Below are 27,938 nucleotides of genomic sequence, written 5' to 3'. Positions count from 1 at the left end.
GGATACATATATCTAAAACAGAAAAGGCAAAGCAAGTATCGACAGTGAGAGAAAATTCAAGGGTGGTGAAGTGATCTCTGTGCTCCTTCAGAAGACCCTATTTAGTAGCTTTAGGAGAGCAGTTCCCCAAATTTCTGTCCCCTACCCCCCACTGGTTTCGTTAAGACATTTGTTAAAAATATTGATCCCTGGACTCTGCCCTAGACTTACTGAGTCAGAATCCCTTGAGATGGAACCTGGAAATCTGTATTTGTAAACAAACACCACTGTCCACTGAGAAACCACTGCAAGAATTCACAACCCCCTGCTCTCCAATGGCTTCACACCGCACCTCGTCGGCGCCTCACGCCCCCGCCCCTTGTCGCCGGCTCTCCCAGGCCCTGCCCCGCCCCCGCCCCGCCAGCCTCTCTCAGGCCCCGCCCCCCGCCTCTGACGTCCCTTGCAGCCTCTCGCGACCCTTCCCGTGATGCCCTGCGCCCGGCCGCTGCGGTTGCTAGGCAACAAGCGGTCCTCAGCGGCAGGCCGCGCGGGGTTCGGCTGGGCAATGGGACCGCGGGGCCTCCTGCACCTCTTACTCGTGCTCTTGGACTGCTGGGCCTCCGTGAGCGCCCAGGACGGGGCCACCCCGGTGGTGACGATGGAAGACCTCAACTCTACAGAGCCAGCCCCAACAACTCTCCGACACGCCTTATCTCCTAGGCCCCCTGAAACCTCCAGGGCTCCCAGGCCCTCCTCAGGCTCCAGGCCCACCCCAGTCACGGACGGTGAGTACTAAGTGCCAATTCCTGGGGATCTGCATTGATCCAGCCTTGGGGGGTGGATAGCCTGGGTGGGGTTGTAAAAATGATAGTTAACTTTTATTGAACATTTACTATGTGCAGGCATGGGTAAGTGTTTCATAGGCATCAATTCTCTAAGCCCTTAGAGGTATTATCCCTATCATACAGATAAGAAAACCGAGGTTCAGAGAGCTAAGTGGGACAATGTAATAAATCTTCGAAAGAACTTGCAATGGTCCTGGACAATATTAATGCTAAAGGTAATAATGAATCCTTGCATCTTTGCAGCTGAACACGAAATTAAATCTAAAGTTTCTAGACAGGTGTGGAAATTAAGTGTGTAGAATACATTGAATTTTTCACTTATCAAAAAAAGACGCCAAAAGGCTAGCTTACCGAAAGTGACTAGCTCAAGGCTTGTGTCTGTTGACTTGAATTATGAAATCCCAGGATTCCTCCTGTGTTGAGTTGGAGGTAGGAATGTTACTGAGTCCAAACTTGTTCTGCTCACTGTAGGACAGGCCAGTAAATTGGGAGACAAAGTGTTGGAATAACGACTTTGCTGAGAAAGCCAGCAGACCCAGACCGCAGAGTAATAGTCCTGGAGAACCATCTTCCCCCAAGTCAGGATTCAGGTTCCTTTTAAACTACAAAGGGAAGGGGGTGTGGTTGGTTGTTGCAGACTTATTGATATTGGAATCGTAATTCTTGGAGCTGTCCAGGTAGGTCAGGTGGTGGTGTTCCTGCAAACCTCCAACAAGATAAATGTTATTTTCTATTCTGCAACTTTTTATCTTTATATGAATGGGAAAATGTTATACCCTTAAAGGTTAGAGCCCTGAGAATGGGCTACCCTGTATATTTGAGGCTATAGGCAACATTCTTTTACAAAAGGTGCAGAATCAGCATGACTCAGTACAGGAAACAGCATGGGGTTGAAGTCAAAGGAATGGATCAAATATGGAGTCAGATTTATTCTTTTCTATTACAGGAAGTTATGGGGTGAGGGGTTATGCCAATTTCTTAGGAAAGAAGGTTAATCAAGGTTTAATCAAGGTTAATTTTCTTAGGTGTCACTAACATTTATCAGGGAATGATCTAATCCTGGAGTTACACATTTAGTGACTTTTGTAATCTTACTTGACAAGGATGACTTCAAAGGATATCTGTGACTCTGAGATTAAGTGCATATTTATGAATATGCATTTTTTGGGGATGAGGATTCATAGCAGTGAGTAGTTTCTCAAATGGGTTTGTGATCTCAAAAAAACCTTTTATGTCTTCTGACTGTAACCCCAACAGATACATAGTATTTTTTAGCCCTTCTTAAGAGAAAACGATCTTTTCTTAAATTGAGTTAGGCTTGGTATTAGTAAATAGAAAAGTCATCATTGGCTGACATCCTGAACTCTAGAACTTAACTTCAGTTACTGAACCATTATTTCTCCTTTATAAATTATGATTAGTCTGTAAGAAAAAGTACAGAGAAACATATATGCCTCTTCAGTATAAACAAAGCTTTGTTTTATATTGAAATTGTTGATTTGATGAATTAGTACGGAAGTTAAGTGATAAATTGGAACAGAATACAGCTGAGTATTCAATACCCAAATTTCTCTAAGGTTTTTTGGACTGAGTTGTCTTTTATCCATTGTAAGTATTCTATCTGTTAATGCATTTCCTGCCCAAAATGAAGTTAGTAATGAACCATCATTAACAGATTATGTGTTCAGGGGTGTTTTTCCCAATATGGGAGGAGGAGTTGGCACTTTCCTTCATCTTTTTTAAGGGCCTCTGTTTAGACCTATGCAGGTAATATAATAAATGACAGCTGGCATTTATTAACTCCTTACTATATGGCAGGCCCTGTGCTAAGCATTTCATCTGTGATGTATTGCATTTATTGTATTTAACAACGTTATGATGTGGGTTATCCTCATTTTTCAGGTAAGTGAATTACTTGCCTGATTTTAGGCCACTCCCCTGGTACTGTTGGAGCAGGAGGCTGACTCCGAGTGGAGAACTGGGCAGCCATTTACAGGTAGAAGAGAAGGATGGGTTACAGGTAGAAGAGAAGAATAACTTTCATCTTGAATCTGAGCTCTGTTCATTAGTACCCTGTTTTGAGAGCCAGGCATGTAGATATGAAGAGGCTTGGAAGAGCAGCTGAGTGCTACTGAGACTCTGGGAGTTCTCAACAGATACTTGTTGGCTGATTAAGTACACTCACATCCTGATAGAGACCTTTTTTCCCCTAAGTAGAGTTGTTAAACACTATGGCTTTGTCCCTAGTAGCCTTATAGTTACCTACCTATGAGGGGTTTAAGTTTTGGAAAACAAATCAAGGTTAATTTTAAACACGTAAGGCAGACCGCCGAAACATTTTTAGTATTAGCATGCACGAGCTGTGTTATTTTACCAAGCACACGGAGAAGCCCTTGGCTAGAGAGAAACATGTAAACTTTAGAGGAAAAACGTGTGTGTGTGTGTCTAAGAAAGGACTGTGTATTTATTGACAAAAATTTCCCCTTCTCCTTACACACTTCTTTCCAGGGTATGTTTTTAGACCTTTTTTTGAGCTATGTTTTTTCTAAAGCTCATTTTTTATTGTGAAAGAATTCATGCATACAAATAAGAATGTTGTATGGATGCTCTACTAACATTTGCTTGAGATCTCTTGTTTTGATTGGTTTTTGCATGAAATCCTTTTTTGAAAAAAGAAACAAAACATTACAGGTAAGATTGAAGACTGATCTTACTCCCTTTTTTCTAACAATAATTAAACTACTGTGAGTTCAGTGTTTATCATTCTCATGCTCTGCTATTTCTTTAAAAGATTTTTTGGGGTGGAGGTATAGCTCAGTGGTACAGTGCGTGCTTGGCGTGCACAGTATCCCGGGTTCAATCCCCAGTGCCTCTATTTAAGGGAAAAAAAGTAAATTAAACAAAAAGCTTCTCTCCTGTTTGACAGACTAAAATAAGGTATTAAAAATCCAAATAGCCATCATTATTAAAAATTAAAGCTTCCTAAGTGGGGATTCCTACCCCTCCCCTGCTTTATTGTCTAAATTACCAAAGGTATTTCTAGGACATCAAGTAGAAAGAACCTGAGCCTGTGGGATCCTTGGCCAGTAGCCTATGAACGTGGGCTCAGCTTCAAAGCTGCAGGTGACATCTGAGGAGAGGAACAAGATGGAGAACCTTCATTCTGGGCAGCCTCAAGTGGTCCCTTCATCTGAATCTCCATCTCCAGAGGCAGAGTTTGGGACTTTGCAATGATCTGTGATGGTTCTTATGGTCTGGCAAGTGATTTACCCTGTTGGTTCTTAAACCTTTCATAATTATTAGCATCATCTGGAAAGTTTTTGAAAAACACAGGCGTTTGGGTTTCAGAGTTAGCCTACCGAAACAGTCTTTGTAAGTGGAGCACAAACAGAACTTCCCAAGTGAATCAGATGATTAGCCACTTTGGGGAAACCTCAGATTGAGAAGTGCTCAAACTGACAACTTTTCACAGATTTACCCCAAAACACAATAGGAAGAATAAAACAGACCTTTTGTACGAAATGGATTTTTGGTACATTGCAGTGGCAGGGGGCAGTCACTACCTGCTGATTGTGATGCTCTGCACCCCTCCTCTCTTCCTCTATAGTTGCTGCTCTGTGTGTCTGTGACTTGTCTCCAGAACAGTGTGATGTCAACTGCTGTTGTGATCCTGATTGCAGCTCCACGGATTTCAGTATCTTTTCTGCCTGCTCAATTCCAGTTGTCATGTAAGTTTGTGACACATGCAGTTTTGATAAAATTGGACCAAGATTATAGAATCTGGAGACAGAAAGTGAAAAATTCCCCAGGCTGAAAAACCCAAACCTGATTTCCTGAATTTTACATCATTCAGAAGCCATGCTGTCCAAACCAATGCATAGGAGAGTGTCTATCCCGTATTTGCGTTAGCTAGATGATAGTGCAGGCAAAAGAGAGACAAAGAGTATAATGAAATCTTTGTGTTCATAGATTGAATTGCATTTCACTTTGATTTGTAAACAGATAATGTGTTACATTTTTGTGTCAATGAATTAGTCTCATGTATAGCATAGGGTGAAAAGTGCAGTTTAATTTTACAGCTTTTGTTGTAGACATAATACTTGTAACAGAAAAATTAAATAGTCAGGAAAGCTTTGTTTATACTTTCTTGACTTACAAATCTACCAGAAATTCTCATTCGCATTGTGTAGGAGAATAACGGAAAATGACATTCCCAGTCAGGAATCCCTTCTAAATTATCTGTTTCTCGTAATTCAGATTTGAAAGCTTTTGGATAAAATAGCAGCCCTTAGAAGAGGTTAATTTATTCATGATGGGACCAACTTATTACTCAGAGACAGCTAATTTAAATTGAGCCTTGTACCAAGTTGCAGCAATTGATACTTGATAGGTTGAATGCCTTTTTGGAGGTGCAGTGTATTTTTCCCATGGGAAATTATTTCACTGATCAATGGGAAATTGAGTCTGCTTCTGATACTGTAAAAATGCCTGGAGCATGGGATGTTATAGTCAGATGATTTTTGCGGCTACCCGGACTGCATTGTGGTTCAGTCTCTGCTGAAAGTCATTCTGCTTTCCTGCTTTAGTAAGTACTAGGAGACTGAGAGTGAGATTTTTGCTCCAATTTGAGACCATTATTTAGAATATAATTTTTTAAAAAAATCAGCCAGTACTGCAATTTTAGATACAGACTATTAGAATGTGGGTCAGCAAGCTTTTTCTGTAAAAGGCCACATAATAAATATTTTAAGCTTTGCAGGCCGTATGGTGTCTGTTGCAGCTTCTCAACACTACCATTGTTGAGCAAAAGCAGGCATAGGCTGTATGTGAATGAAAGGGCATGACTATGTTTCAGTAAAACTGATTCACAAAATTAGGTGTGGTTTCTGGACCACACCTAATTAGGTTTAGAAGTTGTAGCTGAATCCATAGTGCCCTCAAGAAAGGACCTCAGAATTTCTTTGAGTTAGTTTTGTTTGTGACTTTCTCCTAAATATGAAAGTGTAGAAATAATGAAATCAAAACTAATACTGCTAATTGAGTGTTCTTGCTGTGTAGATTCTAATTCATAAAAGGTATGTTTCATTTGCTGAACTGTCATTAACTAATCCTATCACCTAGTAAATTGTAAACTTAATGTAAAGATTATTGGATTAATGTCTGTTTTCCTTATTAGGTGTAAGCATCATAGTAACAGTGATCTCTCTTACCTACTACGTTACCACTAGTGCCTGGCACAGCTCCTGCCACATAGTTCGCCCTCATCAAAAATGAGTTGAATGGATGAAATTTCTCTCCTCCACCCCTGACTGATTCTCTAGTATCCCCTTTTGACTTTCTCTACCATTGTTCTTTCAGGCCAGAAACCAGGAGGCTGTCCTGACTCCTGCCTCTTCCTTGTTTTCTCATATCTAAGCCATCTTTCGCACCTCACCATGACTTTCCTGAGCTCCTCCTCTGTGTCAGTGGGGATTTAAAGATGAGTTAGACATGGTCCTGCCTTCAAAGAGAGAGCTTTTTGAATAAGGGAGACAGATGAGTGGATGGCAGTTTCTGCCCGAGGCGCTAGGAGAACTCAGAGGAGGGGTATCCACCCCAGATAGTTGGACTGGGGAAGGCCTTCTAGAAAATACCTGAGCTGAGCTGGGTCCTGAAGAACAGGTAGAAGTTGGCGAGCACAGAATCAGGAAGGGCATTCCAGGCGGAGGGAGTGCACGGGAGCGTCCTGGGGATGAAGGAGTATAGCCCATTGGCTGCACTGCAGGTGACTTAGCATGGCTAGGGCAGGGCAGAGCAGGAGAGGCCTGGGGAGGTGGCAGAGGTCAGATCCTGAGGCCTTGTGTGTATGCTGAGGGGTTTGGATTTTTCCTGAATTCTTCAGGGGGCCAAGAAGTGAGGGAATCAGATTCCCAACTTAAATTCTGCAGTAGCATGGACAGTGGATCACAGGGGCCAAGCCTGGTGGCAGGGAACCAAGTAACAAGCTATGGCGAGTGAGGATTAACAGATGTGTTCCTCCTCTCCCTGAAGGTTGTGACAGTGGGACTAGAGGGACATGTGCAGACCTGCTACTGATATGCTGCACAGGATTAGAGACCTGGCTGACCAGAAGGGGAGGAGTAAGGAGTCCCCTCCTGCTGAGTCTTCCTCCATGATTGCCCTCATGTCTGTCCCTTCCTGTTCCCTTTCTCTTCATAAGCTCACACCTCATCTTGTCACTCACTTGCTAAAGAATCTTCAGAAACTCTATCACCTACAGAACCCATAACCTGGATTCAGATCCATCCCAACCTCTTTCAGATCTAATTTCTTCCTAACCCCGTCTTGAATCCTCCATCCAGCCCAACTTTAGTACTCAGTTTTCCAAACACCATCACTACATCCTTGGCCAGTGCCGTTCGTGCACGTGGATTAGTCTCCCAGTTCCCTTTCTGTCTGACTCCTACTCATCCTTTAAGGCCAGTAGGACTCATAGATTTTTCAGTGCTGGATCTCTTCTTTTAAATACTACTCATAGTTTTTCAAAACTATTCTTTATGCACATGGTAACAACTGATAATACCACTAGAACTATATAGAGCATTTGGGAAAGAGGCCAGTTATAAAATAAAGCAATACCCCAGCAGTAACCATTGAAAAAATATAGTGGAAATGCTTCTACTCATAACACCAATGAAATATAACATAATGAGAATTAAACTTAACTACTCAGAATTTATGTGAAGAAAACTTCAAAATATAGTGAGACAAAACATTTGAATAAATGTAGAGATAGTCTGTGTAGTGGGATGGGAAGAATCGTCACATAAACATCCAATTTATTATAATGTAATTCCAGTCAGATGGAGACGGAAAGTGTCAAACGGACTCTAAAATTCATCTGGAAGAATAAATAGATGAGAACAGCCAAGATGTTACCGAGTAGGAAGCACAAACTACCAGGTTTCAAACATATTATAACACTGCAGTAAAGACGACAACGTGTATTGATTCAGGACATACAAGTAGATCGTTGGTGAGATTAGAAAGGCCAAAAATCTGTTGTGTGTACTGATTTTACACACAGCTGATTTTTTTTAAAGTATTACAGTTTTTTATTATTTATATATTTAATGTAAGTATGGTATTTCACATCTGTGGAGTAAAGGTTGGATCATTTAGTAGATGATGTAGAATGATTATTGAAAAGTAGAAAACATTAGATTACTGCTTCATAGCATTATACCAAAGTAAATTATCAATAGATTGAAGAATGAAATGTTAGAAAATAATGAATGAATGAATGGAAGATATAAGCAAACATTTATTAATCTTGGATTCGGGAATGTCTTTTAAGCATAAACCCAAAGGCATGCCATAAAAGAAGATTGGTAATGTCATTATTTTAAAAATCATTTAATACCTCAAAAAAGGAATTATGATTAAAAAAAAAGTTAAAACTTCTGTGTGGCCAAAAACACCATAAAACTGAAAGGTTAAAAAACTGGGAAAAAGTATTTATAGCACTCAAAAGAGATTCTTAAAAATACGGGTTCTTTTAAGTCAATGAGAAGACAAACATCCTAATAAAAAATGGCCAACTTACTGGGAAGAAATACCAGTGAGCATATTTTCCATATGGAAGAATATTTAACCTCTCTAGTAAATGAGGAAAATTCAAATTAAAACAATGAGGTAACAGATTTTTGCCCATGAAATTGGCAAAGGGTAAAAACTGACTGATAGTATCCAATCTTGGCAAGAGTATGGGAAAATAGTCACTTTTGTTACTACAGCGTTGGGAGAATGCATCTTGCCTTTTTGGAGGGCAATCTGGAGTATGTCTCAGACACCTAAAATTATGTACTTGCCTTTTGACCCAGAAATTCCACTTCAGGAGATACAGCCTAAAGAAATAACTGGAGACATTAATAAAATGTACATACAGAGATGTCATTATAGCATCATATAAAATCACAGAAAATTAGAAACAGCCTAGATCAATGGTAGAGGATTGGTTAAAAAAATTGGGAATATCTTAATAAATTGATACACAGTGATGCCATTTAGTATAATAATACAAAAATGCATTTGATGACATGGAAAATATTGGGCATATTTCCTACATATATATATACTACATATTAGGTGAAAAAGGGCTTCAAAGCAGTATGTAGTATAATCTTCTTTTGTTATATTTCTATGTCTGTAATATATCTGTATCTGTATCAAATTGATTAGGGTTTGTTAAGTATAGGATTGGTTGAAGACTTGACTATACCATAACTTCCAGGCCCCTGAACTTCCTGATTTTACATTTTCTCATTTTCACTGTCCTTTGTGAAGACAGCTTTATTCTAAAGACAAGGAATTTTTGGATCCATTCAGGGTAATTATAAATAGTCTGAAGTTCTGCAAAATTTTATAAAATTGATTCTATCAGAGTTTGCAAGGTTCATTTACATCAAAATTATACCCCAATCTATATTTCCGTACTTGACAAGATTTCCTTAAAGGTTATTCATTGTAGTTGTCTTTATATTTTCCCTGTTGGATGAAAAAAATTTCAAAAGTCAAACATTTTAGCACTGAATAAACGAAATAAAAATGGATTCAATTCTAACATCACACTTTCATAAATATCCTCCATGTAGTTGTTAACACAGTACAGTGCAAGCATCTGACAGTTTCAAAATAATCTTACTAAGATTGTGTGCATATGCCTTAAAACTTCGTATTATTATTTTTTTAATTTTCAGGGGTGATAGTCAGTTTTGTAGTCAAAAAGCAGCCATCTATTCATTGAATTTTACAGCCGACCCACCTCAGAGAATATTTAAACTTGTGGAGCAGATCAACCCATCTATTTTCTGCATTCATATTACAAACTGTAAGTATTTGATGGTGATATACTTTGTGAAACTCTGAAAATTTTTTCTTTTAAAAGTTCTTTCATAAACAAGATTATACTGTATAGCACAGGGGAAAATATACAAGATCTTGTAGTAGCTCACAGCGAAAAAGAATGCGACAAAGAATATATGTATGTTCATGCATAACTGAAAAATTGTGCTGTACACTAGAAATAGACACAACTTTGTAAACTGAGTATAACTCAAAAAAAAAATTCTTTTATGGGAAAATGTCCCATTCAGTTAGATTTAAAGCAAATATTCTATGGTTTGGCTAGAGTTTATCTTCTGAGGCCATTCCACAGACAACTGCAAGTAACTTTATAGATCTGTGGCATGCACATTTTCCTTAATTGTGCTATGTGGTTGTCTTTTGGAACCTCATAGTGTATTTCAAAGGTGTTTATAATATGTGGACATGCATAGGAATCTAGATTTATTTAGGTATGTGGGTTTTTTTTTTTTTTTTACTTTATTTCCTCCTGGTTGAATGGTTGAGAATCACATTCAGGTTTCAATTTCCTTTTTTCTCTTTTATTTTTACTAAGAATATTTGCATGAAAACAGGATGTTTATTTTTATCTGAGCATTTGGCTCAGTTAGGTGTCAAAGTACATGTAAGTGTAAAATGTTATCAAGATATCAAAAATCAGAGACACACGGTTTTATCAGTTAAACTTTATCATCTTTTTAGAGTGTCTTTATATTTTAGTCTTGTTCCCTTGCAATTGAAAACATAGGCAAATGCTCTGTGATTTGTAATCTGAGGTAATGACTGGTCAGTCATTGTCGTGTTCTCTAACATAACAGGCCCAGGGAACACACCAGCGCATTCCCTACTTCTCCTTCTCACGTACACAGCGTATTATTCTCCTGGGCTTTGGAGGTGGCTGTGTGAGGGTAGAAACAGGATCTTTCTTTCCCGTAGCCTTATGGAGAGAGTTTCCCCTTAGAGGTTTATGCAGCAGATGTCACAGTCCATGAGCTGGAGAAAGAGACTATTACTGGCTTCTCTTATGCTGTTTACCTGTAGGCTTTAGAAACTTGCTTCTATGATGTTAGAAAAATAGGCCTGTCTGGGGATCCTGTTTATTTAATAAGATTCAAAAAATCTTGAAGGAAGTGAATATAAAAAGATCCGCTTTAATTTTTTCATATCGGCCTTAATGCTTCTAGAAATTGTTTCCAAAATACTATATATGTTATACATAATATACTTATTACATTTTGTACTGATATAAAATACTTTTTCTAAAAACAGATAAACCTGCATTATCCTTTATTAATCCAGAAGTGCCTGATGAAAACAATTTTGATAAATTGATGAAAACATCTGATGGTTTTTCATTGAATGCAGAATCAGATGTTTCTTTCACAGACAAACCGGACGCTCCAAATTCTGCAAAATATGAGGTGAGTCAAGGATTTTAAGTGTACTCATTCCGTTGCAAATGCCTGTCCTTGTAAGTTAACTTTTCGCCATGTTCCCAGCAAAACCATCTTCCCTGAGACATAGAATTCACATCAGAGACTAAAAAAACTTAATTGTTTGTGCCTATAAATCAAAGATCATTAAAGTTAAAATTGTGTAGTTGAATTCTAACATAAGGTTTCGAGTCATTTATTCTGTGGTAAGCTTGCATTTGTCTCTGTGGAATTCTTTGTTCTTCTCCGCCTCAGAAGATGCAGCAAAGTGCTTGCGGTGTGCTGCTGGGAACACGGGGTGGATGGGCTGGTGCCTGCCCCTCTTCTCAAAGCTGTGTGTAGTTTTATAGACTTTGGGAAGATATGTGCTATTTGTTAACCATTTCTTAGTAAACCTTTAAAAATGGTATACGTTAACTTTTACTAAACCTCAAAAATTTTGGAAGCATCTTTTTAAGAGAGAAGTGTAAAAGCAATGTGTGCAAATTCTGGAAGTTAAAGGTATAGAAGTACATAAGTACAAATGGAAAGGCCCCTTTCCCCATTAAAATGTACATTGCAAATCGCTGTTAACACCTTGGTGTATATTCTTGGCTTTTAAATGCATCTATTAAAATATACACATAGTATTGTGCCGAAGTGGGGTTTCCAGTTATCTACATTGTTCTATAAACATCCTTATTTGTTCAGTGATAAATTTTATGCACCTTCCCACTTCGCTATAAAAATTACCATTTCTTGAGCATTTTCCATGTGCCAGGCACTGTGCAGAACTTTTCAGACATTACTGCATACAACCGTGGGAAGTGTATGCCATTTAAGTGATGAGGAAAACCTAGGTATAGGCAAGAGCTCGTGTTGGAGCTACACTTTACTGATGCAAAATATTCCTTCCGTGGATGTATCATTTATTATTGAGCCATTCCACTATTTGATAGACTATTATAAATAACCCAAATAAACATTCTTATAAATACATGTATCTTTATCTGATTAAATCCTTAGGATATATTCCTAAATAAATGGGCTACCTTGGTCAAAATGAATGGGAACTTAAAACATCGATACCGGATTGACCTCCATAAAGACTGCAGGAGTTTATAGTCCCAGCCCCAGGGAAGGAGAGAGCTTGTTTCTCCCTTGCTGGCACTTAAGTCAGCTTTTTATGTACCCTTCCAGAGGAATTCTAGAATAAAAAAGCCTGCAAGTACAGTAGCATGCACACACACAAAATACATCCTTAAAAGGAAAAGGGTGGGGCAGCTAGATGTGAGCTCTATGCGGGCAGGGACCGCATCTGTGTTTTGCTCATCCCTGTGTTCCCGGGGCCTTCACTGCTGCCAGGCACGTAGTAAGTGTCCAGTAAGTGTTGAACAGATGCGTAATAGCAATGTGACAGCTGTTGGTTGTTCTGTTTGCAGTATGGGGTTTGTCTGCAGACTTCAGATTCATTTTTGAGATTTCCTTCTCCCCTTACATCATCTTTCTGCAGCGATAATAACCCCGCAGGTAAGAGAATGGGCTTTTTTTCCCTCTCTGCAAAGAGTTTGCTCTTAGTTTAAATGTATAGTAATCATAATTAAACAGGCTTCATAGCTAGAAACAGAGAGTCTTAGGGTTGAAAGAGCCTCCAAGGTTGATAAATATAGTTGAGTTTCCCACCCAGTGCGAGAATCTTTTTTCCCATGTGCAGTCATTGCTTGAGCACTTGTAGTGATGGAGAACTCGCTACCTGCAACCGTCCCATTCAGTTGTTCAGCTTTTCCAGTTGTTGGAAAGTTCTTTACTCACTGGAGCTGAAAGTTGTCAATAGCTAACATTTATTAAGCACTTACTGTGTGCTGGGTATTGTGTTAAGTGCTTGCATGTGTTTTTCCATTTAATCCTTACAGTGATCCTCTGAGGGAGGGTTATCTTCATTTTTTAGATCAGGAAACTGAGAAACTTGCAGTTTTTTGCTCAGGCTCACTCAGGCTGTGGTGGGTCCTGCTTCTCCTTTCAGGAGCATCATCCAGTCCGGGGAGTAACCCTCTTGACAGTAGAAGGCAGCAGGCATGGCTCTCCAGTCCTTAGCCAGCCTCACTGTGCAGAAGCCTGCTAAGCCAGGGTGAGAGCATGTGGCCTAATGAAGCTGTACTTGATACATGAAGGAAAGCGAGGTCTGTTGAAAAGATGTTTAACCTTGCTCACACAATAGGAACAGTGTCAGTTAAAGCCAAACTGAAGTATCATTTCCACCTAATGGATTGGCAAAGCTCAAGAAATTTAAGGCTGTGGAGAAGTAGGCACTCATCTGTATGGTTTGTGGGACTAAAAATTGGTACAACCTCTGTCAAGAGCACGTGTGCAATATGTATCAGAATTACAAATGAATATGCCCTTTGACCCAGCTGTTCTACATCTAGGAGCTGGTCCTACAGAAGCTCTGGCCCACGTGCAAAACAATAGATTGCAGCCTTGTCTGTGATGGCAAAGCTGGAGACAACTTAAGTGTCTGCTGATAGGGAACTGGTTGAATAAATTATGGCATGTCTGTAATAGAATACTAATTATCCCCAAAGAAGGGAGGAGGAGGCTCTTCATGTACTCGGATAGACAACTCCAAGGCATTGCTCAGTGGAAAAAAAACAAAGGGCAGAACATATAGTTTATGTTTGTTTTCTGAAGGGGAAAGAAATACTGATGTGTCTGTGTGTGTGTATATCCTATACACACACACACACACACACACGGATCTGCATAGGATCTTTCCAGAAAGATACACAAGAAACTTCATGCCGATTGTCTCTGGGGGAGAGAACTGGTAGGAGCTGGGGAGCTGGGGTTGAAGGGAGACTTCTCTCAGCATCAGTTTGAATCATGTATTACATATTGGGAAAATAATTTTTTAAACCCTATCCTAACCTTGTTGTATAGTCTGTGCCGTAACTTATTTTGTGGTTTTACTTACATTACAATTTTTTAGTTACTGTCGGGCAGTTGCAATTTTTTTTTCTTTTTTTTTTTTCTTTCTTTCTCTTGGGAATGTTACGATTTCCAGCATTTCTGGTCAACCAAGCTGTTAAGTGCACCAGAAGCATAAGTTTGGAACAGTGTGAAGAAATTGAAACCCTGAGCATGGCTTATTACAGCAGCCCTAAAATTTTGAGGGTAAGAATTATTTTGAAGTGAAACTGATTCATTAGGTTTGTTTTCTGTTCTTTGTACCTTTTTAAAATATGACAAGAGGAGAAGAATTTCAGTACATGATTGACACTCAAAGCAAAATTTTTCTTCTCCAGTTCTTTGGTATGATACCAAAGATTTTGAAATAGTCGCTTAAATTAATTTTTATTTTTATATAGTTAGCTCATATTTTGCTTTCATTCATTTTTTTCATTTTGATGGTAACCGATAGTCTCCTGAATTAAAAAAAAACTTTATTAATAACCAAAGACTTCAGAATTATAAAAACATCTTAATGTCTGTCACAGAAATGATCCTATTAGCACCAAAAAGGTATCTTTCTGGTTGGCAGATGAAATAAGCACCCAGGAAAGGACAGGAAATAGAGTTACTGGGGAAGGGAAAGGCCCTGGTGTGAAGAAAGGCCCTTCTTTCTGGTTACAGTGACTGAAGCCTGAGCTGAATAGATGAGAGAGGCCGCTGGCCCACTTTGGTGGATAACGTGGAGGGTCACAAGGGGAGAAGACATTTTTCAGTGATTAAAACCTGTATGATTATTGCAGAAGCCCCCTCCTTTCCTGATTTCCTTTATCTGAGGGGTGTGTCGGGGCAGCGTGGCCCATGGCACCTGCACCCATCTGACCTGCGGTTTTCAGAATCACGTTTAGCCTTTTCCTCTTCCCTCCCTTTCCCTCTCTCCTCACAGTCAGCCGTCTGGGTCTGAGAATTCTTCCAGTCCGCCTGACTTCCCACAGTTGTCCTGGGAGACATGCAGTCCCTCAGTCCCTTCCCCCACCCCCAACCACATCCACTCTCCCCCTCCCACCCAGAGCTCCCTAATAGGAGCTTTGGCCTAATAGAGTGTCTTGTGATTAAGAAGTGGGTCTGGGGGAGATGGGGACAGGAAATGAAGGGAGGTTGAGCCCTTCAGAAAGAGCTCCAGCTGTGTAGGGGAGGCAGGAGCTGGGCATCGGGGGCGGTGGGTGGGGAGTTGAGCCAGAGGCAGGAAGACCAGTTAGGAGACTGTGGAAATCACCTGGACAGCGATGCTGTCCTTCCAGTGACAGCAGGCACAGTGCAGGTTACCAGGGGGATGGGAGCCATGTTTTCCCTCCAGTGTTACGTCACTGATGATCGCATGGAAAATACTGAACAATTCCACAGATGCACGGAGGCTTCCTGAGACTAGCTATGTTGGGCTGGTCTGTTAAGCTTCCGATCTGCAGGAAATGAATATAGAAGGGAAAATGTACACAGATACAGAAATACGTAGGTGGCAAGTCTGTTTTCCTTTTTGAGAAGCCTTTATTTAATAAGAAGAATATGCCCTTTAGCCTACGGTCTGAAGAAGCAATAAAAATGCTTCTTTTTGTTGTATTTAACAAAATGTGCTGTTTCTTTTTGTCTAGGTGCCTAATTCAGGAACAAAGGTAAGACTACTTCTTAATGGAATTATTGTCTTGTTTTTGAGCCCTTTGAAGTGAATACACTTATGATTAGAAGGGTACCTTACTGCCAGTAACAAAAACATTTGCCAAAAAGCAACCAGAAATGAAATGGGCAAACTCCTTAGCAGGCCACCCTTTTATCACAGAAGGGTCAGATTTTCAAATTCCTCTATTTTTTTGTAGTGCACACTTGTTCATGTTTAAATGACATAGCTGTCTTGACTGACAGTGGGTGTGATTGGCTTCTCTGCTTTCAGGGCATCCTTTGATGTCTTCCTGGTCTCTTGTCAGGAGAGCTGGCCAGCTCCCAGGCTGCTGTCCGTCCAATGTAGAAGATAGAAACGTTTTGCACAGGGAATGTGCACACCTGTGTAGGAGCTGAGCACTCTCAGGGTAGCTTCTGGGCTTGAGTTGCAGGTAGGTTCTGTTCAAAGCATTATTGTCCCGGCCTGGGGACTCTAGGGCTGAAGTCAGGAGGCCAGGGTCCCTTTGCGGATGCGTCAGAGAGAAGGATGGTGGATCTACGTCTCATTTTTGGATTTGCACCCTGTGCCTGCCTTGCATACAGCTCCAAAGAGGCCCAGGGCAATGGCCTTGTCAGAGTCTCCCAAAGCCTGTGGAATTGGTTGTTCCTGGTTCAGGACTCAGCTGTGCCATTGTTTCCTCATGTGACGTATACCTCAGTCTCCCTGATTGCAAGTGGATGGTAGGCATCTGCCCCAGAGACTTCATGTAAGGCTCGAGAGAGAAAGCACACGTGAGATGCTCGGGGCAACGTCGTACACACAGGAAGCAGCACGGACAGCAGCGCCTCCTGCAGTTCATTCCAGGAAGCCTCTGGACACAAACGTGTTTGAGGTGGATGTCTGGAAGGAAATGGTCGTGTGGCTGGAATTCACACTACTGTGTGTGGGCCTGGATTTCCTCGTTTGTGAAGGTGCTTTCAAACTTCTTGTAGTTATAGTGCTTCTTCAAATGAAATCTCAAGCAGCACCTTCCCTAGTGTGTAACATGGGTTGAATCCAAAGCCCCCAGTTGGAGCAGGAGTGGGGCCAGAAGCCTTCTACCTGCCCGGCCTCCCCAGCTCTCTCCGGTTTGGTCCCTCAGAGGAACCCTGCAGATCCCAGAAACCCATCTTGAAAGTCATATAATAGACTAGCTGTCAAATACCTCCAGCCACTAAGAAGTGCTTTTATTATACCATTCAAAGCTTGAAATGTCTGGGGGCAGCTGCCCTGTCCACTGTACAGCGTTAGTACTAGGGTGGTGCCTTGTATGTGTTGGGCACTCAGTGGGTTATGTGTTAATTGAAAGGATGCCTAGGGATTGGTTCTTTCAGGTAGGGAAGACCTCTTATGAGGGACAGTGGGACGTTACTGAAAGGCGGGTACTGTTGCCGAGCACTATTCCATGTCCTGTGCATGTCTGCCGTCCTTTAGTTGTCCCGGCTGTCCTGGGAGGTAGGTCCTGTTCCTGTCACTCTCCAGCTCATGAGTTACAGAGAGTTGAATTAGCTTGTCCAAGGCTACACAGCTGGAAGAGGCAGAGCTGGGAGAGAAAACCAGGCTGTCTGGCCCCAGAGGCCTTATTCCTAATTGTGATACTGGACTAGCTATACTCTGTGCCAGGCCCTGGGCTCGAAGCTTCACACACATTCTCTCCTGGCAACTTGTGGCCACACAGTCAGGAAGCGGAAGCGGCAGACTGGGACTTCCAACTCAGATCTGTGTTAAACCAAAGCTTGTGCTCCGAAGGACATCAACTCATATCAGAGATGTGTTTAAAAAGCAGTTTCCCAGGTCTGTTAGAGGATCAGGAATATGAAAATTAGATTCAGTCTCCCCATTAAGTGAACCCCATTATAATTGCTTGGAACTGTTGTTAACTTCTGTTGAACTATCAGTGGGAGACTGTCATGGTCCTCTAGTTTCACTGCTAAGTGTAATTGAGTCCTTTGTCAGTGGGTGGTTTGGGAACGGGCTATGACTGAATAGGACATTCAGGAAACCAGAACAGCCCTACCGTTTTCACTCTTGTTACTATCCCAGTGGATGTGGCTAGACTAGTGCAGCTCTTGCCACTTCCAAGGGTCCGATAGTCTTTACAAAGCTTGTTTAAACTGAACCCTTCAGTTTCTGCCAACCACACCCACCCACCACCGGCACGGCTCCATCAGAGGCCGGTATGAAAGGGTGTGCACTTTCTTGGAATGCAGTACCATTGCTGGATCAGGGCACGTTCAGGTAACGGAATCCAGTGTCAGCTGGAAGCATGGCATTCCCTATGTAACTCGTAAAGCCAGTGGTACGACTTGCTGTGCAGAGGGCATTTTGGTGGCTGGTGTTGCCCTTCTGTGACTGTCATGTGACAGCTCATCTTTGCTTCCAAACCATGTTACGTTCTTATGTTAGAGGTTTGACTTACAAGGACAATTGCAGGTCGTCTTGGTCATGGGAGCAGACATGTAAGAACTACTTGTTTATCTATAAAATGACAGCTTCAGTACTTAGTAATTTTGAATTATAAACAGTATAGTACCTGGTTGAGGGCAAAGTTCAAAGCAATATAAACAACTAGATACAAGTTAGGTTCCTTCCTAAACAGTGGTTTCTGAGAACTGACAGTAAGAGCAAACAGCAGATTTGTCTCACGGTATGAGACACGGTATGAAGAGGCCCAGGTATCTAGGGGTTCAAGCCATTTAAAGGATTGCTTGGTGCTTTGTCACTCTGCTGGCGATGATGTCAGTGAAAAATGTCCTTTAAGAGCATTGTTCTAACCAGGGCTTCCTGATTCTGCTTAAGATATTTGTCTCTGTTTTTCTTACCCATGATCCCAGCACCCAACGTGTGTGTAAGGGTGTGTGTAGGAGTTGTGTAATTGGGTCAGGCTTATATTCAGAGAGGCTGTGGGGACTTAGGGGGATGGCCCTGGGGACTGTGGAGAATTTGCACTTGTGTGTCTAGAGCGAGTGCATTTATCAGTAGGAGCTGCAGTTTGAAGGTGAGCATATCTGTATGCATTTCATGGTGTGATGAGAGTTTTGTGTGTGTGCGCGGTTGGTGTATAATTCACATACCATAAAACTTACCACTTTAAAGTGTGCAATTCAGTGGTTTTTGGTATACTCACAAGGTTGTGCAATCATCACCATTATCTAATTCCAGAACATTCTCATCACCACCCCCCAAAAAACCCCATGCTCATTAGCAGTCGGTCTTCATTCTCCCCCAGCCCCTGACAACCACTAATACACTTTCTGTCTCTATGGATTTGCCTATTCTGGACATTTCCTATAAGGGGAATCATGTAATATCAGTATCATGTTTTCAGAATTCATCTATGTTATAGCCTGTGTCAGTACCTCATCATTCTTTTTTATGGATGAATAGTATTTTTTTATATGGATACACCACATTTTATTTATCCATTGATCAATTGATGGACAGTGGGCTGTTTTCAGTTTTGGGCTATTATGAATGCTGCTGTGAAGGTACAAGTTACTTGTGCAAACGTGTTTTGAGAGGTAATCACTTTTTTTTTTAGATTTTTTTTGGGGGGGTGTCGGGAGAGATAATTGGGTTTATTTGTTTCTTTTTAATGGAGGTACTGGGGATTGAATCCAGGACCTCATGCGTGCTAAGCACATGCTCTACCAATTGAGCTATAACCTCCCCCTCAGAGGAAATCACTTTTCATGTTTCAGTTGTGTCCATCACATACCTTCTTTGTGAACGTACGTATGGATTTACATATCAGTGTCTGTATTTTTACAGACGTGGAACTCTGGTGTGCATGTTGGTCTTTGGCGTGCTTTCCCCTGCTTGGCAGTGTATCTGTGGAGGTGTGGCTCGAGGTGGTCGTCATTCTGACGCGTTCCCCTCTGCTGTGGTGTGTCTGTAGTAATCCAGGGCTTCTTCACCTCACAGGTCCCTATCACTGTTCAGTCCATCGTCTTTCGGTCTCTAAATAAAACGCTAACCCGACTAGAAGACACTGACGTATTGAGGCACGTTCTTGTCGAGACTAGGCAGGTACAAGTCTGCACTAACGTCGTTCTTGAGGTAGGCGCCCAGTGGGGCTCTGAAAGTTCTCTCTGTCTGTGGTTGACTCAGGCTGCGTGGTCCTGAGGGATAACCGGACGCCCTCCTCAGGGGGCTCTGGCCCATCCAGGGTGCTGCTTTTCTTGTCTTGACCTCCTGCTTGCCTTTATCCTGTCTCACCGGAGAAAGCCTCTTTGACTGTGAAATAATATGTGTTTTTTCTCCACAAATCTAGTGACTTACGAGAATACACCCAAATTTGTTGTTGTTGCTATTGTTTTAACATAATTATCTGCAGAGATGGGCTGACTACATTCTGTTCAGACCAGCTGATTTGGAACTTGTGTAACTGGGCACAGAGAGGCTCAGATGACCCTGCTGTCAGCCGGGGGTGATGCGGAGCTAACACCTCCCATGATCCGATTGGATGAGAGAGAAGAGCGTCAGCATCTCAACATGTAGAGAAATGGGAAGGGATTTGCCCCCATATATATTTTCTCTCTTTTTATATACAGCTACAGAAATGTGTTGGGAACAGGGGTCACTGAAGTATCATTTTGTTTTTAGGTAAAATACAGCCTCACATACACAGATGCAGGTGAAATAGTACAAGCTGCTCTCTCTCTCCTTCTGGGTGCAGTTAGCAGTGCAATGGTTCCACTGCAGCAGAAGTTTGAAATTTATTTTATTCAGGTAAGTTCGATCAGTTTTGTACAAGTATAGAACTGCTAAGTGTAAAGAAATCATGACTTAGTGAAAAAAAAAATCTCAAGTTAGAAGTATTACCACATCTAACGGTTTGTACTGAACAAAGGGCTTGCATGTGGCATGCGGAGCTCGTAATGAAATCAGGCCAGAGAGTCTCTCCCATGTGAGCTTGTTCTTTTACAGCATGATGGACTCCTACGCTCAGTCGGTGTATTTATAGTTCTGAGTAGGGGGAGAAATTCTTCTAGTGGTTGGTGATCCCAGATTTTATTATGAAAAGCATTTCACTTTCCCTCTGCCATTTCCCTATTAAAGTGAGAATTACCTGGGGGCATTTCTGCCTTGTCTTTCAGCAAAATACAAAGCCGGTTCCTCTCAGTGGAAACCCTGGTTATGTTGTGGGGCTCCCATTAGCTGCCGGATTCCAGCCTCGGAAGGGATATCCTTTTTGGTTCTGTAGAGAGAGGCTTGCCTTCCCTGTCCACGCGTGTGGGCCACACTTCCCTCCGTTGCTGAGGGCCCTGAGGGCTGGGAGAGTCCAGTCTCCACCAGAGCTTCCTCTGGGTGGCTCTGGTGGGTGGTCACTGTGCCCGCACAGAAGTAGGGCTGCGTGGAGCCCGACTGGGTGAAACAGTGTGGCCCCAGGACTGCCAGTGTCTTCCAGCGAAAATCTTAAGACAGAAAAGTTGGCAGACATTTAGATGTATTTAATTTTGCACTTACATAGACACTTAAGCAAATTTAGTGATTTTGAAAACTTAGAATTAATTTTGAGGAGCCAGTTTCTGAGAATTCTTCTCAGCATCTTCTAATCAAGGAAAATAGTTATAACTGTTTTTTGCCTTCTCTTATGAAATAACTGTCAAAATTCCAGAGGCCCAGGGAGGGGATACTTGTGTCTCAGTCCTGTCTCATGTCACACATGTGATATTATTTCCTAAGAATCAGCTGCCTCGGTGCTGGGCAACTCCCTTAACTTTCTCTGAATGTCTGGGATTATTCAGAGCACAAATAGATATGGACAACTGACGATTCTTCGTAGCACAACTGAGCAAGACTGCTTAGCAGTAGAGGGGATCCGGACCCCAGTGTTATTTGGTTACAATATGCAGTCTGGCTGTAAGCTCAGGTAAGAGAGTAACTTGTTTCTGTCCAAGCCTGCTTGTGTTGATCAGAAAACAAAACATTCATACCCCTCCCCGTTTTAACCAGACCTCTGCATCCGCTGACAGGCTTACTAGCATTATTATTAGTAGATAATAGCAGCAGTTAACGGTAACTTAGAATGATGTGGCTTTTGGTTTTCTAATTTTAATTCTCATAACCATAAACCGTTTGTCATGATCCAAAGGAAAACCGTTACAACCCTTTTACTTATCAGATACAGCAGAGTAAAACTCTCAAGGCTTTGTATGTTTCCTTTCTAAGGTGGTGGTAGCCCTTGAGTTCACAGCAAAAGATGTTTTCCCTGAAAGTCCTTCCTGTATTTCTGAATTTTAATATACTCAGCACAGCAAACTCAGCACAGAGAGGAAGCCTGAATGTGATCTCTGTTTTTAATTTATCTTTGTATCATCAAACATAGTGTAAAATGTCAAATGGCTCTGCTTGGCTTGTTATAAAAACAGTAGTTATTACTCTCTTTTCTCCCATCCCAGAGGCAATCACTTTCAACTCTAATAGCTGATTTTGGGGGAACTTTACCCCCAGATCTTGAAGTAACCCACATGTAAGGCTATTTCTTAATTTTTTGACTTACTGAGTTCCCACTATGAAAGGTGAAGATTTGGCTCTTTTCCCCTTCATCCCCGACCCCACCACCCACTCACCCCCATCCTTACATCTCCCCAGGGTATCTGCATCATTAGTTTGATTAGACCAATAGTCACCATTTACATTATTAGTTTCGATCACTTTAGACCTGCATTTCTAAGAAGTTTCCATGGAATACATTTCCGTAAGCTGGCGGCAGGGGTGTCCAGTATGTTGGGAAACACCAAATTAAAGTTAAAAACATGAGCCCTTACTGTGGGACTTCTCAGGCTCCTTAGCCTGCTGGTGTGTTTCAGGAGGGACATGGGTATGCAGTATTTCCCCAGTTTTTGGCCATGGAACCCTTCTTGTACGGAGCCTCTCAACGGAATACAGTTTGGGAAACACGGTTTTGGATTCATCTCCATGGCCAACCAGGATTTCACAAAGCGAGGGACACTTTAAATTCTATCAAATAATCTCCTTTTTGGAGAGTGAGAAGATAAACTGGAGAGAACATGCGTGTTGTTGAGACCTGTATAAACTGCAGGTGTGAACAATCGCCTTGTTCAATTGACTTCGTTTTCCTTCCTGAAAGACTGACCGGAGCTGTCACGTGTCGGCTGGTAGCACAGAAGGTGCAGAGCCTGCTGAAGGGCCAGGGCTTCCCCGATTACGTGGCCCCTTTTGGAAATTCCCGGGCCCAGGATGTGCTGGACTGGGTGCCCGTCCACTTCATCACCCGGACGTCCCACGTGAAGGTAGAGCGGGGTGGGGGCGGAGCTGAAGGCCACGTGCTCGTGGTCTCTCCCTGTGTGCCTGCCCCTCCTCCCCCGGGGTGGGTGGGGGAGCAGCGGGTTGGGGGCTGTTGAGGAGGAGGAGCTGGGGCTTTCTTGCCCGGTGGGCCTGGATCTTGAATATTGATTCTGCCCCTTGTTAGCACTGTTGCCTTTGGCCCAGCGACCTATACGGGTTTGAGCCTCTGTTTCTTCATCTGGTACCTGTAGTTCCGACCTCAGGGCTTGTTGAGAGTTAAATGAGATGACATGCATGGTGCCTAGGGGTCACCCCATACATGGGAACCGCTGCCAGTCACTGTCCTGCTCCTTTTTGGTGTCACACAAGGCTTTCTCCAGGCATCGTGATAGGCTAGGTGAGTGTGAGGACTGTCTCCACAGACGTCCTCCCCTCCACCCAGCTGTCCCATCCATTGTCCCCTGGTCGGTAGAAGCATCCCACACGTGAGCGCTGTCAAGTCTAAAGTTCCCAGAAGAGTCTAACGGAAGCTGACATCCTACAAATAGGTTCACGTGTGCTGCTCCTGCCCACCTTCTCCTTTTGTCTCAGCAGTCAGCGTGCGGGCCGCCCCTCACTGGAGGCGTGCTCTCCGGCTTATCCTCTAATTGCCCAGCTTTTTCTTGTCACAGTTCCTTCAGGCCTCTTATTATCTGCTTAGCATATTTATAGCCTGGGGACAATGGGGGTGAGGACTAGCTCACCAGCTCTGATCCCGCCCTCCCCACCGAGTCCCGGCAGAGACCCGTGATTACTCAGTCCCTACTGTTCAGCTGCCAAGTCTTGCCTCAGCTCTGCTGCCTCAGTGAACCAGGCAAATTGCTTCTGCTTCTCGGAGATGGGTTAAGACATCCAGTTATTACTTCCCGCTCAGAAGGGAAAATATAGGTTGATAGGAGAAGGGCAGTGGTGCGTACATCAGCATTGCCGGGGTCTGTGCTGGTCCAGGGAGCTCCGGGGGCCTGGAGCGGGTTTTGTGCCGGCTTTTTAGGTGGAGCAGGCAAAGCAGCATCTGCTAACCTCAGCTTGTGCCAGCTGCATGTTGCATCTTCTCCTAATAACAGGATATTCTCAAGAATTTTTCAGCCTGTAAGTTTCTTAAAAGGCAGTTCAAAGCCAAGGAATTCCACCCATGCCTTTTTGGCAGGCACCAAATTTAGCAGGCCTGCTAGCTTTACATGTCCTGAAGAGGCTTATTTTTAAAAGCTTTTTATTTTTGAAAAATTTCATACATACACAGAAGTAGGATACTACAGTGGAATTCCATCTCCCCATTGTGCAGCTTCAACTTGGTCACATTTGCCCGCTGAAGACTCTAAAGGCAGGGAGGAGGTCTGGCAGGCCCGCTGGCCCGTTTTTCCCATGGGGCAGAGCCTCAGGCCCGGCTCCCAGTGTCCGGCCTGACTTTGGGCAGCTCCAGTGTGGAGCCAGTGCCATCAGGTCAGGTGGACAGTTAATATCTTGGACAGCTTCAGACCCTGCCTGTATACCCCAGTGTGACATCTTAATTGCCAGCTGATGGAATCAGATAAATGAAAAGAAAGCACTTAGATTTCCTATAAGTGTATTTTTAACGTGATATGCAGCCTGGTTTAATTTCTGTGTATTAATAACAGCATTCTCCCTCTCCACCTTCCCCCCCATGCCAGTTTCTCTTCTGAATTATCCTGGGGTAAATGTGAACAGGTGGGTGAAGTCAGAGTACTTAAAGCCCTGGAGGTTCCCACACCTCTCAGGTAACGCTGGCCTCTAGAAATAGGAGGAGATGGAAAATTATGCTTTAGGTGTTAAAATATTTTTTGAGCATTGAGTACTTTAAAACATGTGCTTTCTCTAAGCTGTTTTTATCTGAACTTTTGGAGTCTATTCATTCTCTTGTTCAGAACATTTTGTAATATGTGAAACATTTTATAATTAAAACTCTGAACTGCAGATTAAGTTTGACTTGAGGTTGTATAATACTCAAACTGATTAATGGCATTTTGTTTTGCAGGATTCTTGCCAGCTCCCAGTGGCTTTGGCTATAGAAGTGAAGTGGACTAAATACGGATCCTTATTGAACCCACAGGCTAAAATAGTCAATGTAACTGCAAATCTAATTTCATCCTCGTTTCCTGAGGTAGGCCTAACTTTATTTTTCTTTAAACAACTTTATCGTGGTATAATTTCTGTACAGTAAACCACGTATTTCAGATGTACAATTTGATGAATTTTGATAGATGTATATACACCTGTGAGCCACCACCAAGTCAAGATACCTAACATTTCTATCACTCCCCAAGAGGTGCAAATAGGCCTAACTTTAAAGGTGTGTACAGGTTAAGACACAAGTCCAGACATAAGTCAGTTGTGATAGGTGAGATTTACTGTTTTATAAAATTTAAACAATCTGCATTCTTAAAAACAATTTAGCAGTCATTATATTTTAGAGAAAAATAACTCCTCTGAACACAATGCTTTTATTCACATTAGCATTCTTGTTTAGATTTGATCTTTAAAATTCTTGTGAAGACTGAATTGTGATTGACATTGATGTGTTAGGACAACCTGAGTGAAAATTGTCTCTCTTCTGAGTTAACTTAGGCTGATTAACCCCCCTACGTATGTATCCACCAAGTCCATGAACTGCCAGCGGTTGGCTGAGGAAGGGATGAAAGCTTTGTCGTCCTGGTGACGCCCTAGGGGGCGGGGCTTTCAGCACTCTGGCTTTTCATTACAGACCAACTCAGGAAATGAAAGGACGATTCTTATTTCCACTGCGGTTACTTTTGTGGACGTGTCTGCACCTGCAGAGGCAGGCTTCAGAGCTCGGCCAGCCATCAACGCCAGGCTGCCCTTCAATTTCTTCTTCCCATTTGTTTGACGTAAGTCGTTAATTAAGGAAACAACACCACACCTGTAGAATCGAGCACGTGCAGAGCCCAGGGTCCCTTGGCGACATCCCACTTTATTATGCTTATAACCCTTGAGGTTGCCCCCAAGTCAGCACACTTCCCTTCTCCACTCACTTCCCTCTTTTCTCCTTTTGGAAATTTCATTCTACTTGGTTTGACTTCAGAAGGGGCGCCATCTGGCCTTGGTCATGTCCAGTACTCTCAACACACAGGTCGCAGTGTGGGACCAAACTGCGCATTTGGGAGGACAGTAAAGAGGACAGACCTTGAAGTAGCGAGGTGTTGAGGGTTTATCCAGTTTATTCACCCCCTGCTTTAATGTGAGTTTAAAATAAAATATTCATTGTTTTTAGTTCAGGTTTTCTTTCTTTTCAGGTCCCGTTGAATTGAGTACAAAAATAGCAACTTATTGTATAAAATCGTGCAAGTAGAGTACAAGGCCTCACGAGGGGATCTTCCCCAAAATGTCATAGTAATTACAGTGGAGCCTTGGGTCTAATTGCCACTTCTGTCCCAGGCACGGGAGTGCGCCTTCTTCCAGCGAGTGGGCTGGTGTGGGCTGCCACAGAGCAATTCCAGGCAGCTGAAGCTGGCAAGAGTAGTAGGAGGGCCCGAGGGAAGGAGACAGTTTATTTTACATGTTAATTGTACAGTAATTGAGAAAAATGTTGTCAGGTGGCAGAACTGGGTGGAGCCAGCTCAAAGCTGGAGGGTGCACAGGAGGGGGCTGGGCTCTGAGAACAACCTCCTTGGGGGGAATTGCAGTGAGACAGAACAACTTAGAAATATGAAAGACTTTTCTAGACTGGGCTGGTAGCTAAGGTAGCTTCCTTTTTTTTTTTTTTGTCTTTCAAAGTGTTCATGTGAAAGGATGCACTGGTTTCTCAATATACATGTAAAATGTGAAAACTGTACATTTGATGAGATTAAATTTTATATACAGCTCATAATTGTCCAGCTTCGTTCATTTTCAAGCGAGAGTAAAGTGTTTAACACGAGAGAAGTAGAGTTTCTGATACGTTTGTTAGAGTGTGGGGTGGGAATGGGATGGGACAGTCTCAGTCACACCAAGGAAGAGACAGAGCCTCTGAAAGACTGTGTCCCCCAGAACCCGAGCTGGGCGGCAGTGAGGCAAAGGCATCAAACCAGACGTCTCCCTGACACGGCCCCAGGAGAGGGGCTGTCCTTCTCATCGCAGGCACAGGCCCGTGAGGCAGGGTCTTCCCTTTTGGGTGGAGCAGGTAGGTGTCTAGTTCACCTCACCAAGAAGTCCATGCTGTCTCAACAGCTTGTTAAGTCTTTCAATTTCTTGTTCCTATTATTACAAAAGCAGATAAAATCTGAATTTACCTTCTGAGCTTCCTCAGGGATGTGGCAGTCATGCAGTGAGCCCCAGGTGTGCAGGAGACACAGCTGAATGAAAGCCACACTCCTCGTGGAATCAGCCCTCAGGGGTCCAGCGGACAGCAGTGAGGGGAGAGACCTAGAGGAGGGGCGCCCTGGCGAAGGTGCAGGGAGGGAAGTGGTGCCTGAGCGGAATCTGAAAGGAGAAAGACCTGAGCAAGGGAAGGGGGCCCCGGGCTCAGGGCACCACATGAGCAGAGGCCTGGCGGGGAAAAGTGCCGAGCTGAAGGGAGGGCACAGTGTGTAAACAGACAGCATCTCCCAGCGTCTTCTTACCTTCTCAGAGCAACTGAATTCAAGGTGTTGGATCTTGGTGGCCAGTTGTAGATTCATCTGTTTTAACCTTAATAGTTGCCGTTCTGAACGTGTCTTAACCGAGATAATTATCCCTGAAAAATAACGGTGAGGGTCTCCATGATACTGGTGTCTAACTTAAGCATTGGAAAACAAATCTGTATTCTTTATAAATGTACACAGTCGGGAAGCGTGGTGACAAGTAGAACAGTCCCGGCCTGAAGGCCTCAGAATGAGGAGGGGCAGAGGTGCATTTCTGAGCTCCTCTTGTGCCCCAGTTGTGCAGTCCCTTCCT

At 42.7% G+C, this 27,938-nt stretch overlaps 2 protein-coding genes across 7 annotated transcripts in view; one reads left to right on the top strand and one right to left on the bottom strand.

Moving 5' to 3' along the window:
* The first annotated feature begins 492 nt into the window (after positions 1–492).
* TCTN1 (tectonic family member 1) lies at positions 493–26,460 on the top strand. Of its 3 annotated transcripts, XM_015239740.3 has the most exons (15): positions 493–764; positions 4,432–4,552; positions 9,563–9,693; positions 10,977–11,128; positions 12,562–12,649; positions 14,181–14,290; positions 15,715–15,735; positions 19,683–19,817; positions 20,364–20,489; positions 20,858–20,943; positions 21,493–21,633; positions 22,855–23,017; positions 25,045–25,170; positions 25,771–25,915; positions 26,321–26,460. In XM_015239740.3, the coding sequence occupies exons 1-14, from the start codon at positions 545–547 to the stop codon at positions 25,912–25,914; spliced, it is 1,764 nt and encodes a 587-aa protein (XP_015095226.2). In that variant the 5' UTR covers positions 493–544; the 3' UTR covers position 25,915; positions 26,321–26,460. The 3 variants fall into 3 exon arrangements, with proteins under 3 accessions (XP_015095226.2, XP_006204910.2, XP_072809000.1); XM_006204848.4 differs by lacking the exon at positions 26,321–26,460 and having other exon boundaries at positions 25,771–26,297; XM_072952899.1 differs by lacking the exons at positions 19,683–19,817; positions 26,321–26,460 and having other exon boundaries at positions 25,771–26,297.
* HVCN1 (hydrogen voltage gated channel 1) overlaps positions 25,395–27,938 on the bottom strand; it is a 28,049-nt gene continuing 25,505 nt past the window's right edge. For all 4 annotated transcript variants that reach the window (XM_031670089.2, XM_031670091.2, XM_031670090.2 and 1 more), the window contains 2 exons: positions 27,626–27,738; positions 25,395–27,260 (listed from right to left, as the gene is read on the bottom strand). In XM_031670089.2, coding sequence (XP_031525949.1) covers positions 27,195–27,260; positions 27,626–27,738 — 179 coding nt within the window. In that variant the 3' untranslated portion in view covers positions 25,395–27,194. The remainder of the gene's footprint in view (positions 27,261–27,625; positions 27,739–27,938) is intronic.

This window comes from Vicugna pacos, chromosome 32 (genome assembly GCF_048564905.1).
Source record: "Vicugna pacos chromosome 32, VicPac4, whole genome shotgun sequence".
Lineage (NCBI taxonomy): Eukaryota > Metazoa > Chordata > Mammalia > Artiodactyla > Camelidae > Vicugna > Vicugna pacos.
Note: the sequence above shows the minus strand (reverse complement) of the source record. Positions and strands in the feature narration are given on the sequence as shown.

What these genes read in the sequence shown, in the direction of transcription:
- TCTN1 (XM_015239740.3), top strand. Translation starts at nt 545, where the DNA reads ATGGGACCGCGGGGCCTCCTGCACCTCTTACTCGTGCTCTTGGACTGC. An exon ending in TTGAAATTTATTTTATTCAG is followed by an intron (nt 20,490 to 20,857) that starts GTAAGTTCGATC and finishes CTTGTCTTTCAG; the next exon opens with CAAAATACAAAGCCGGTTCC. An exon ending in CAGTCTGGCTGTAAGCTCAG is followed by an intron (nt 21,634 to 22,854) that starts GTAAGAGAGTAA and finishes CCTTCCTGAAAG; the next exon opens with ACTGACCGGAGCTGTCACGT.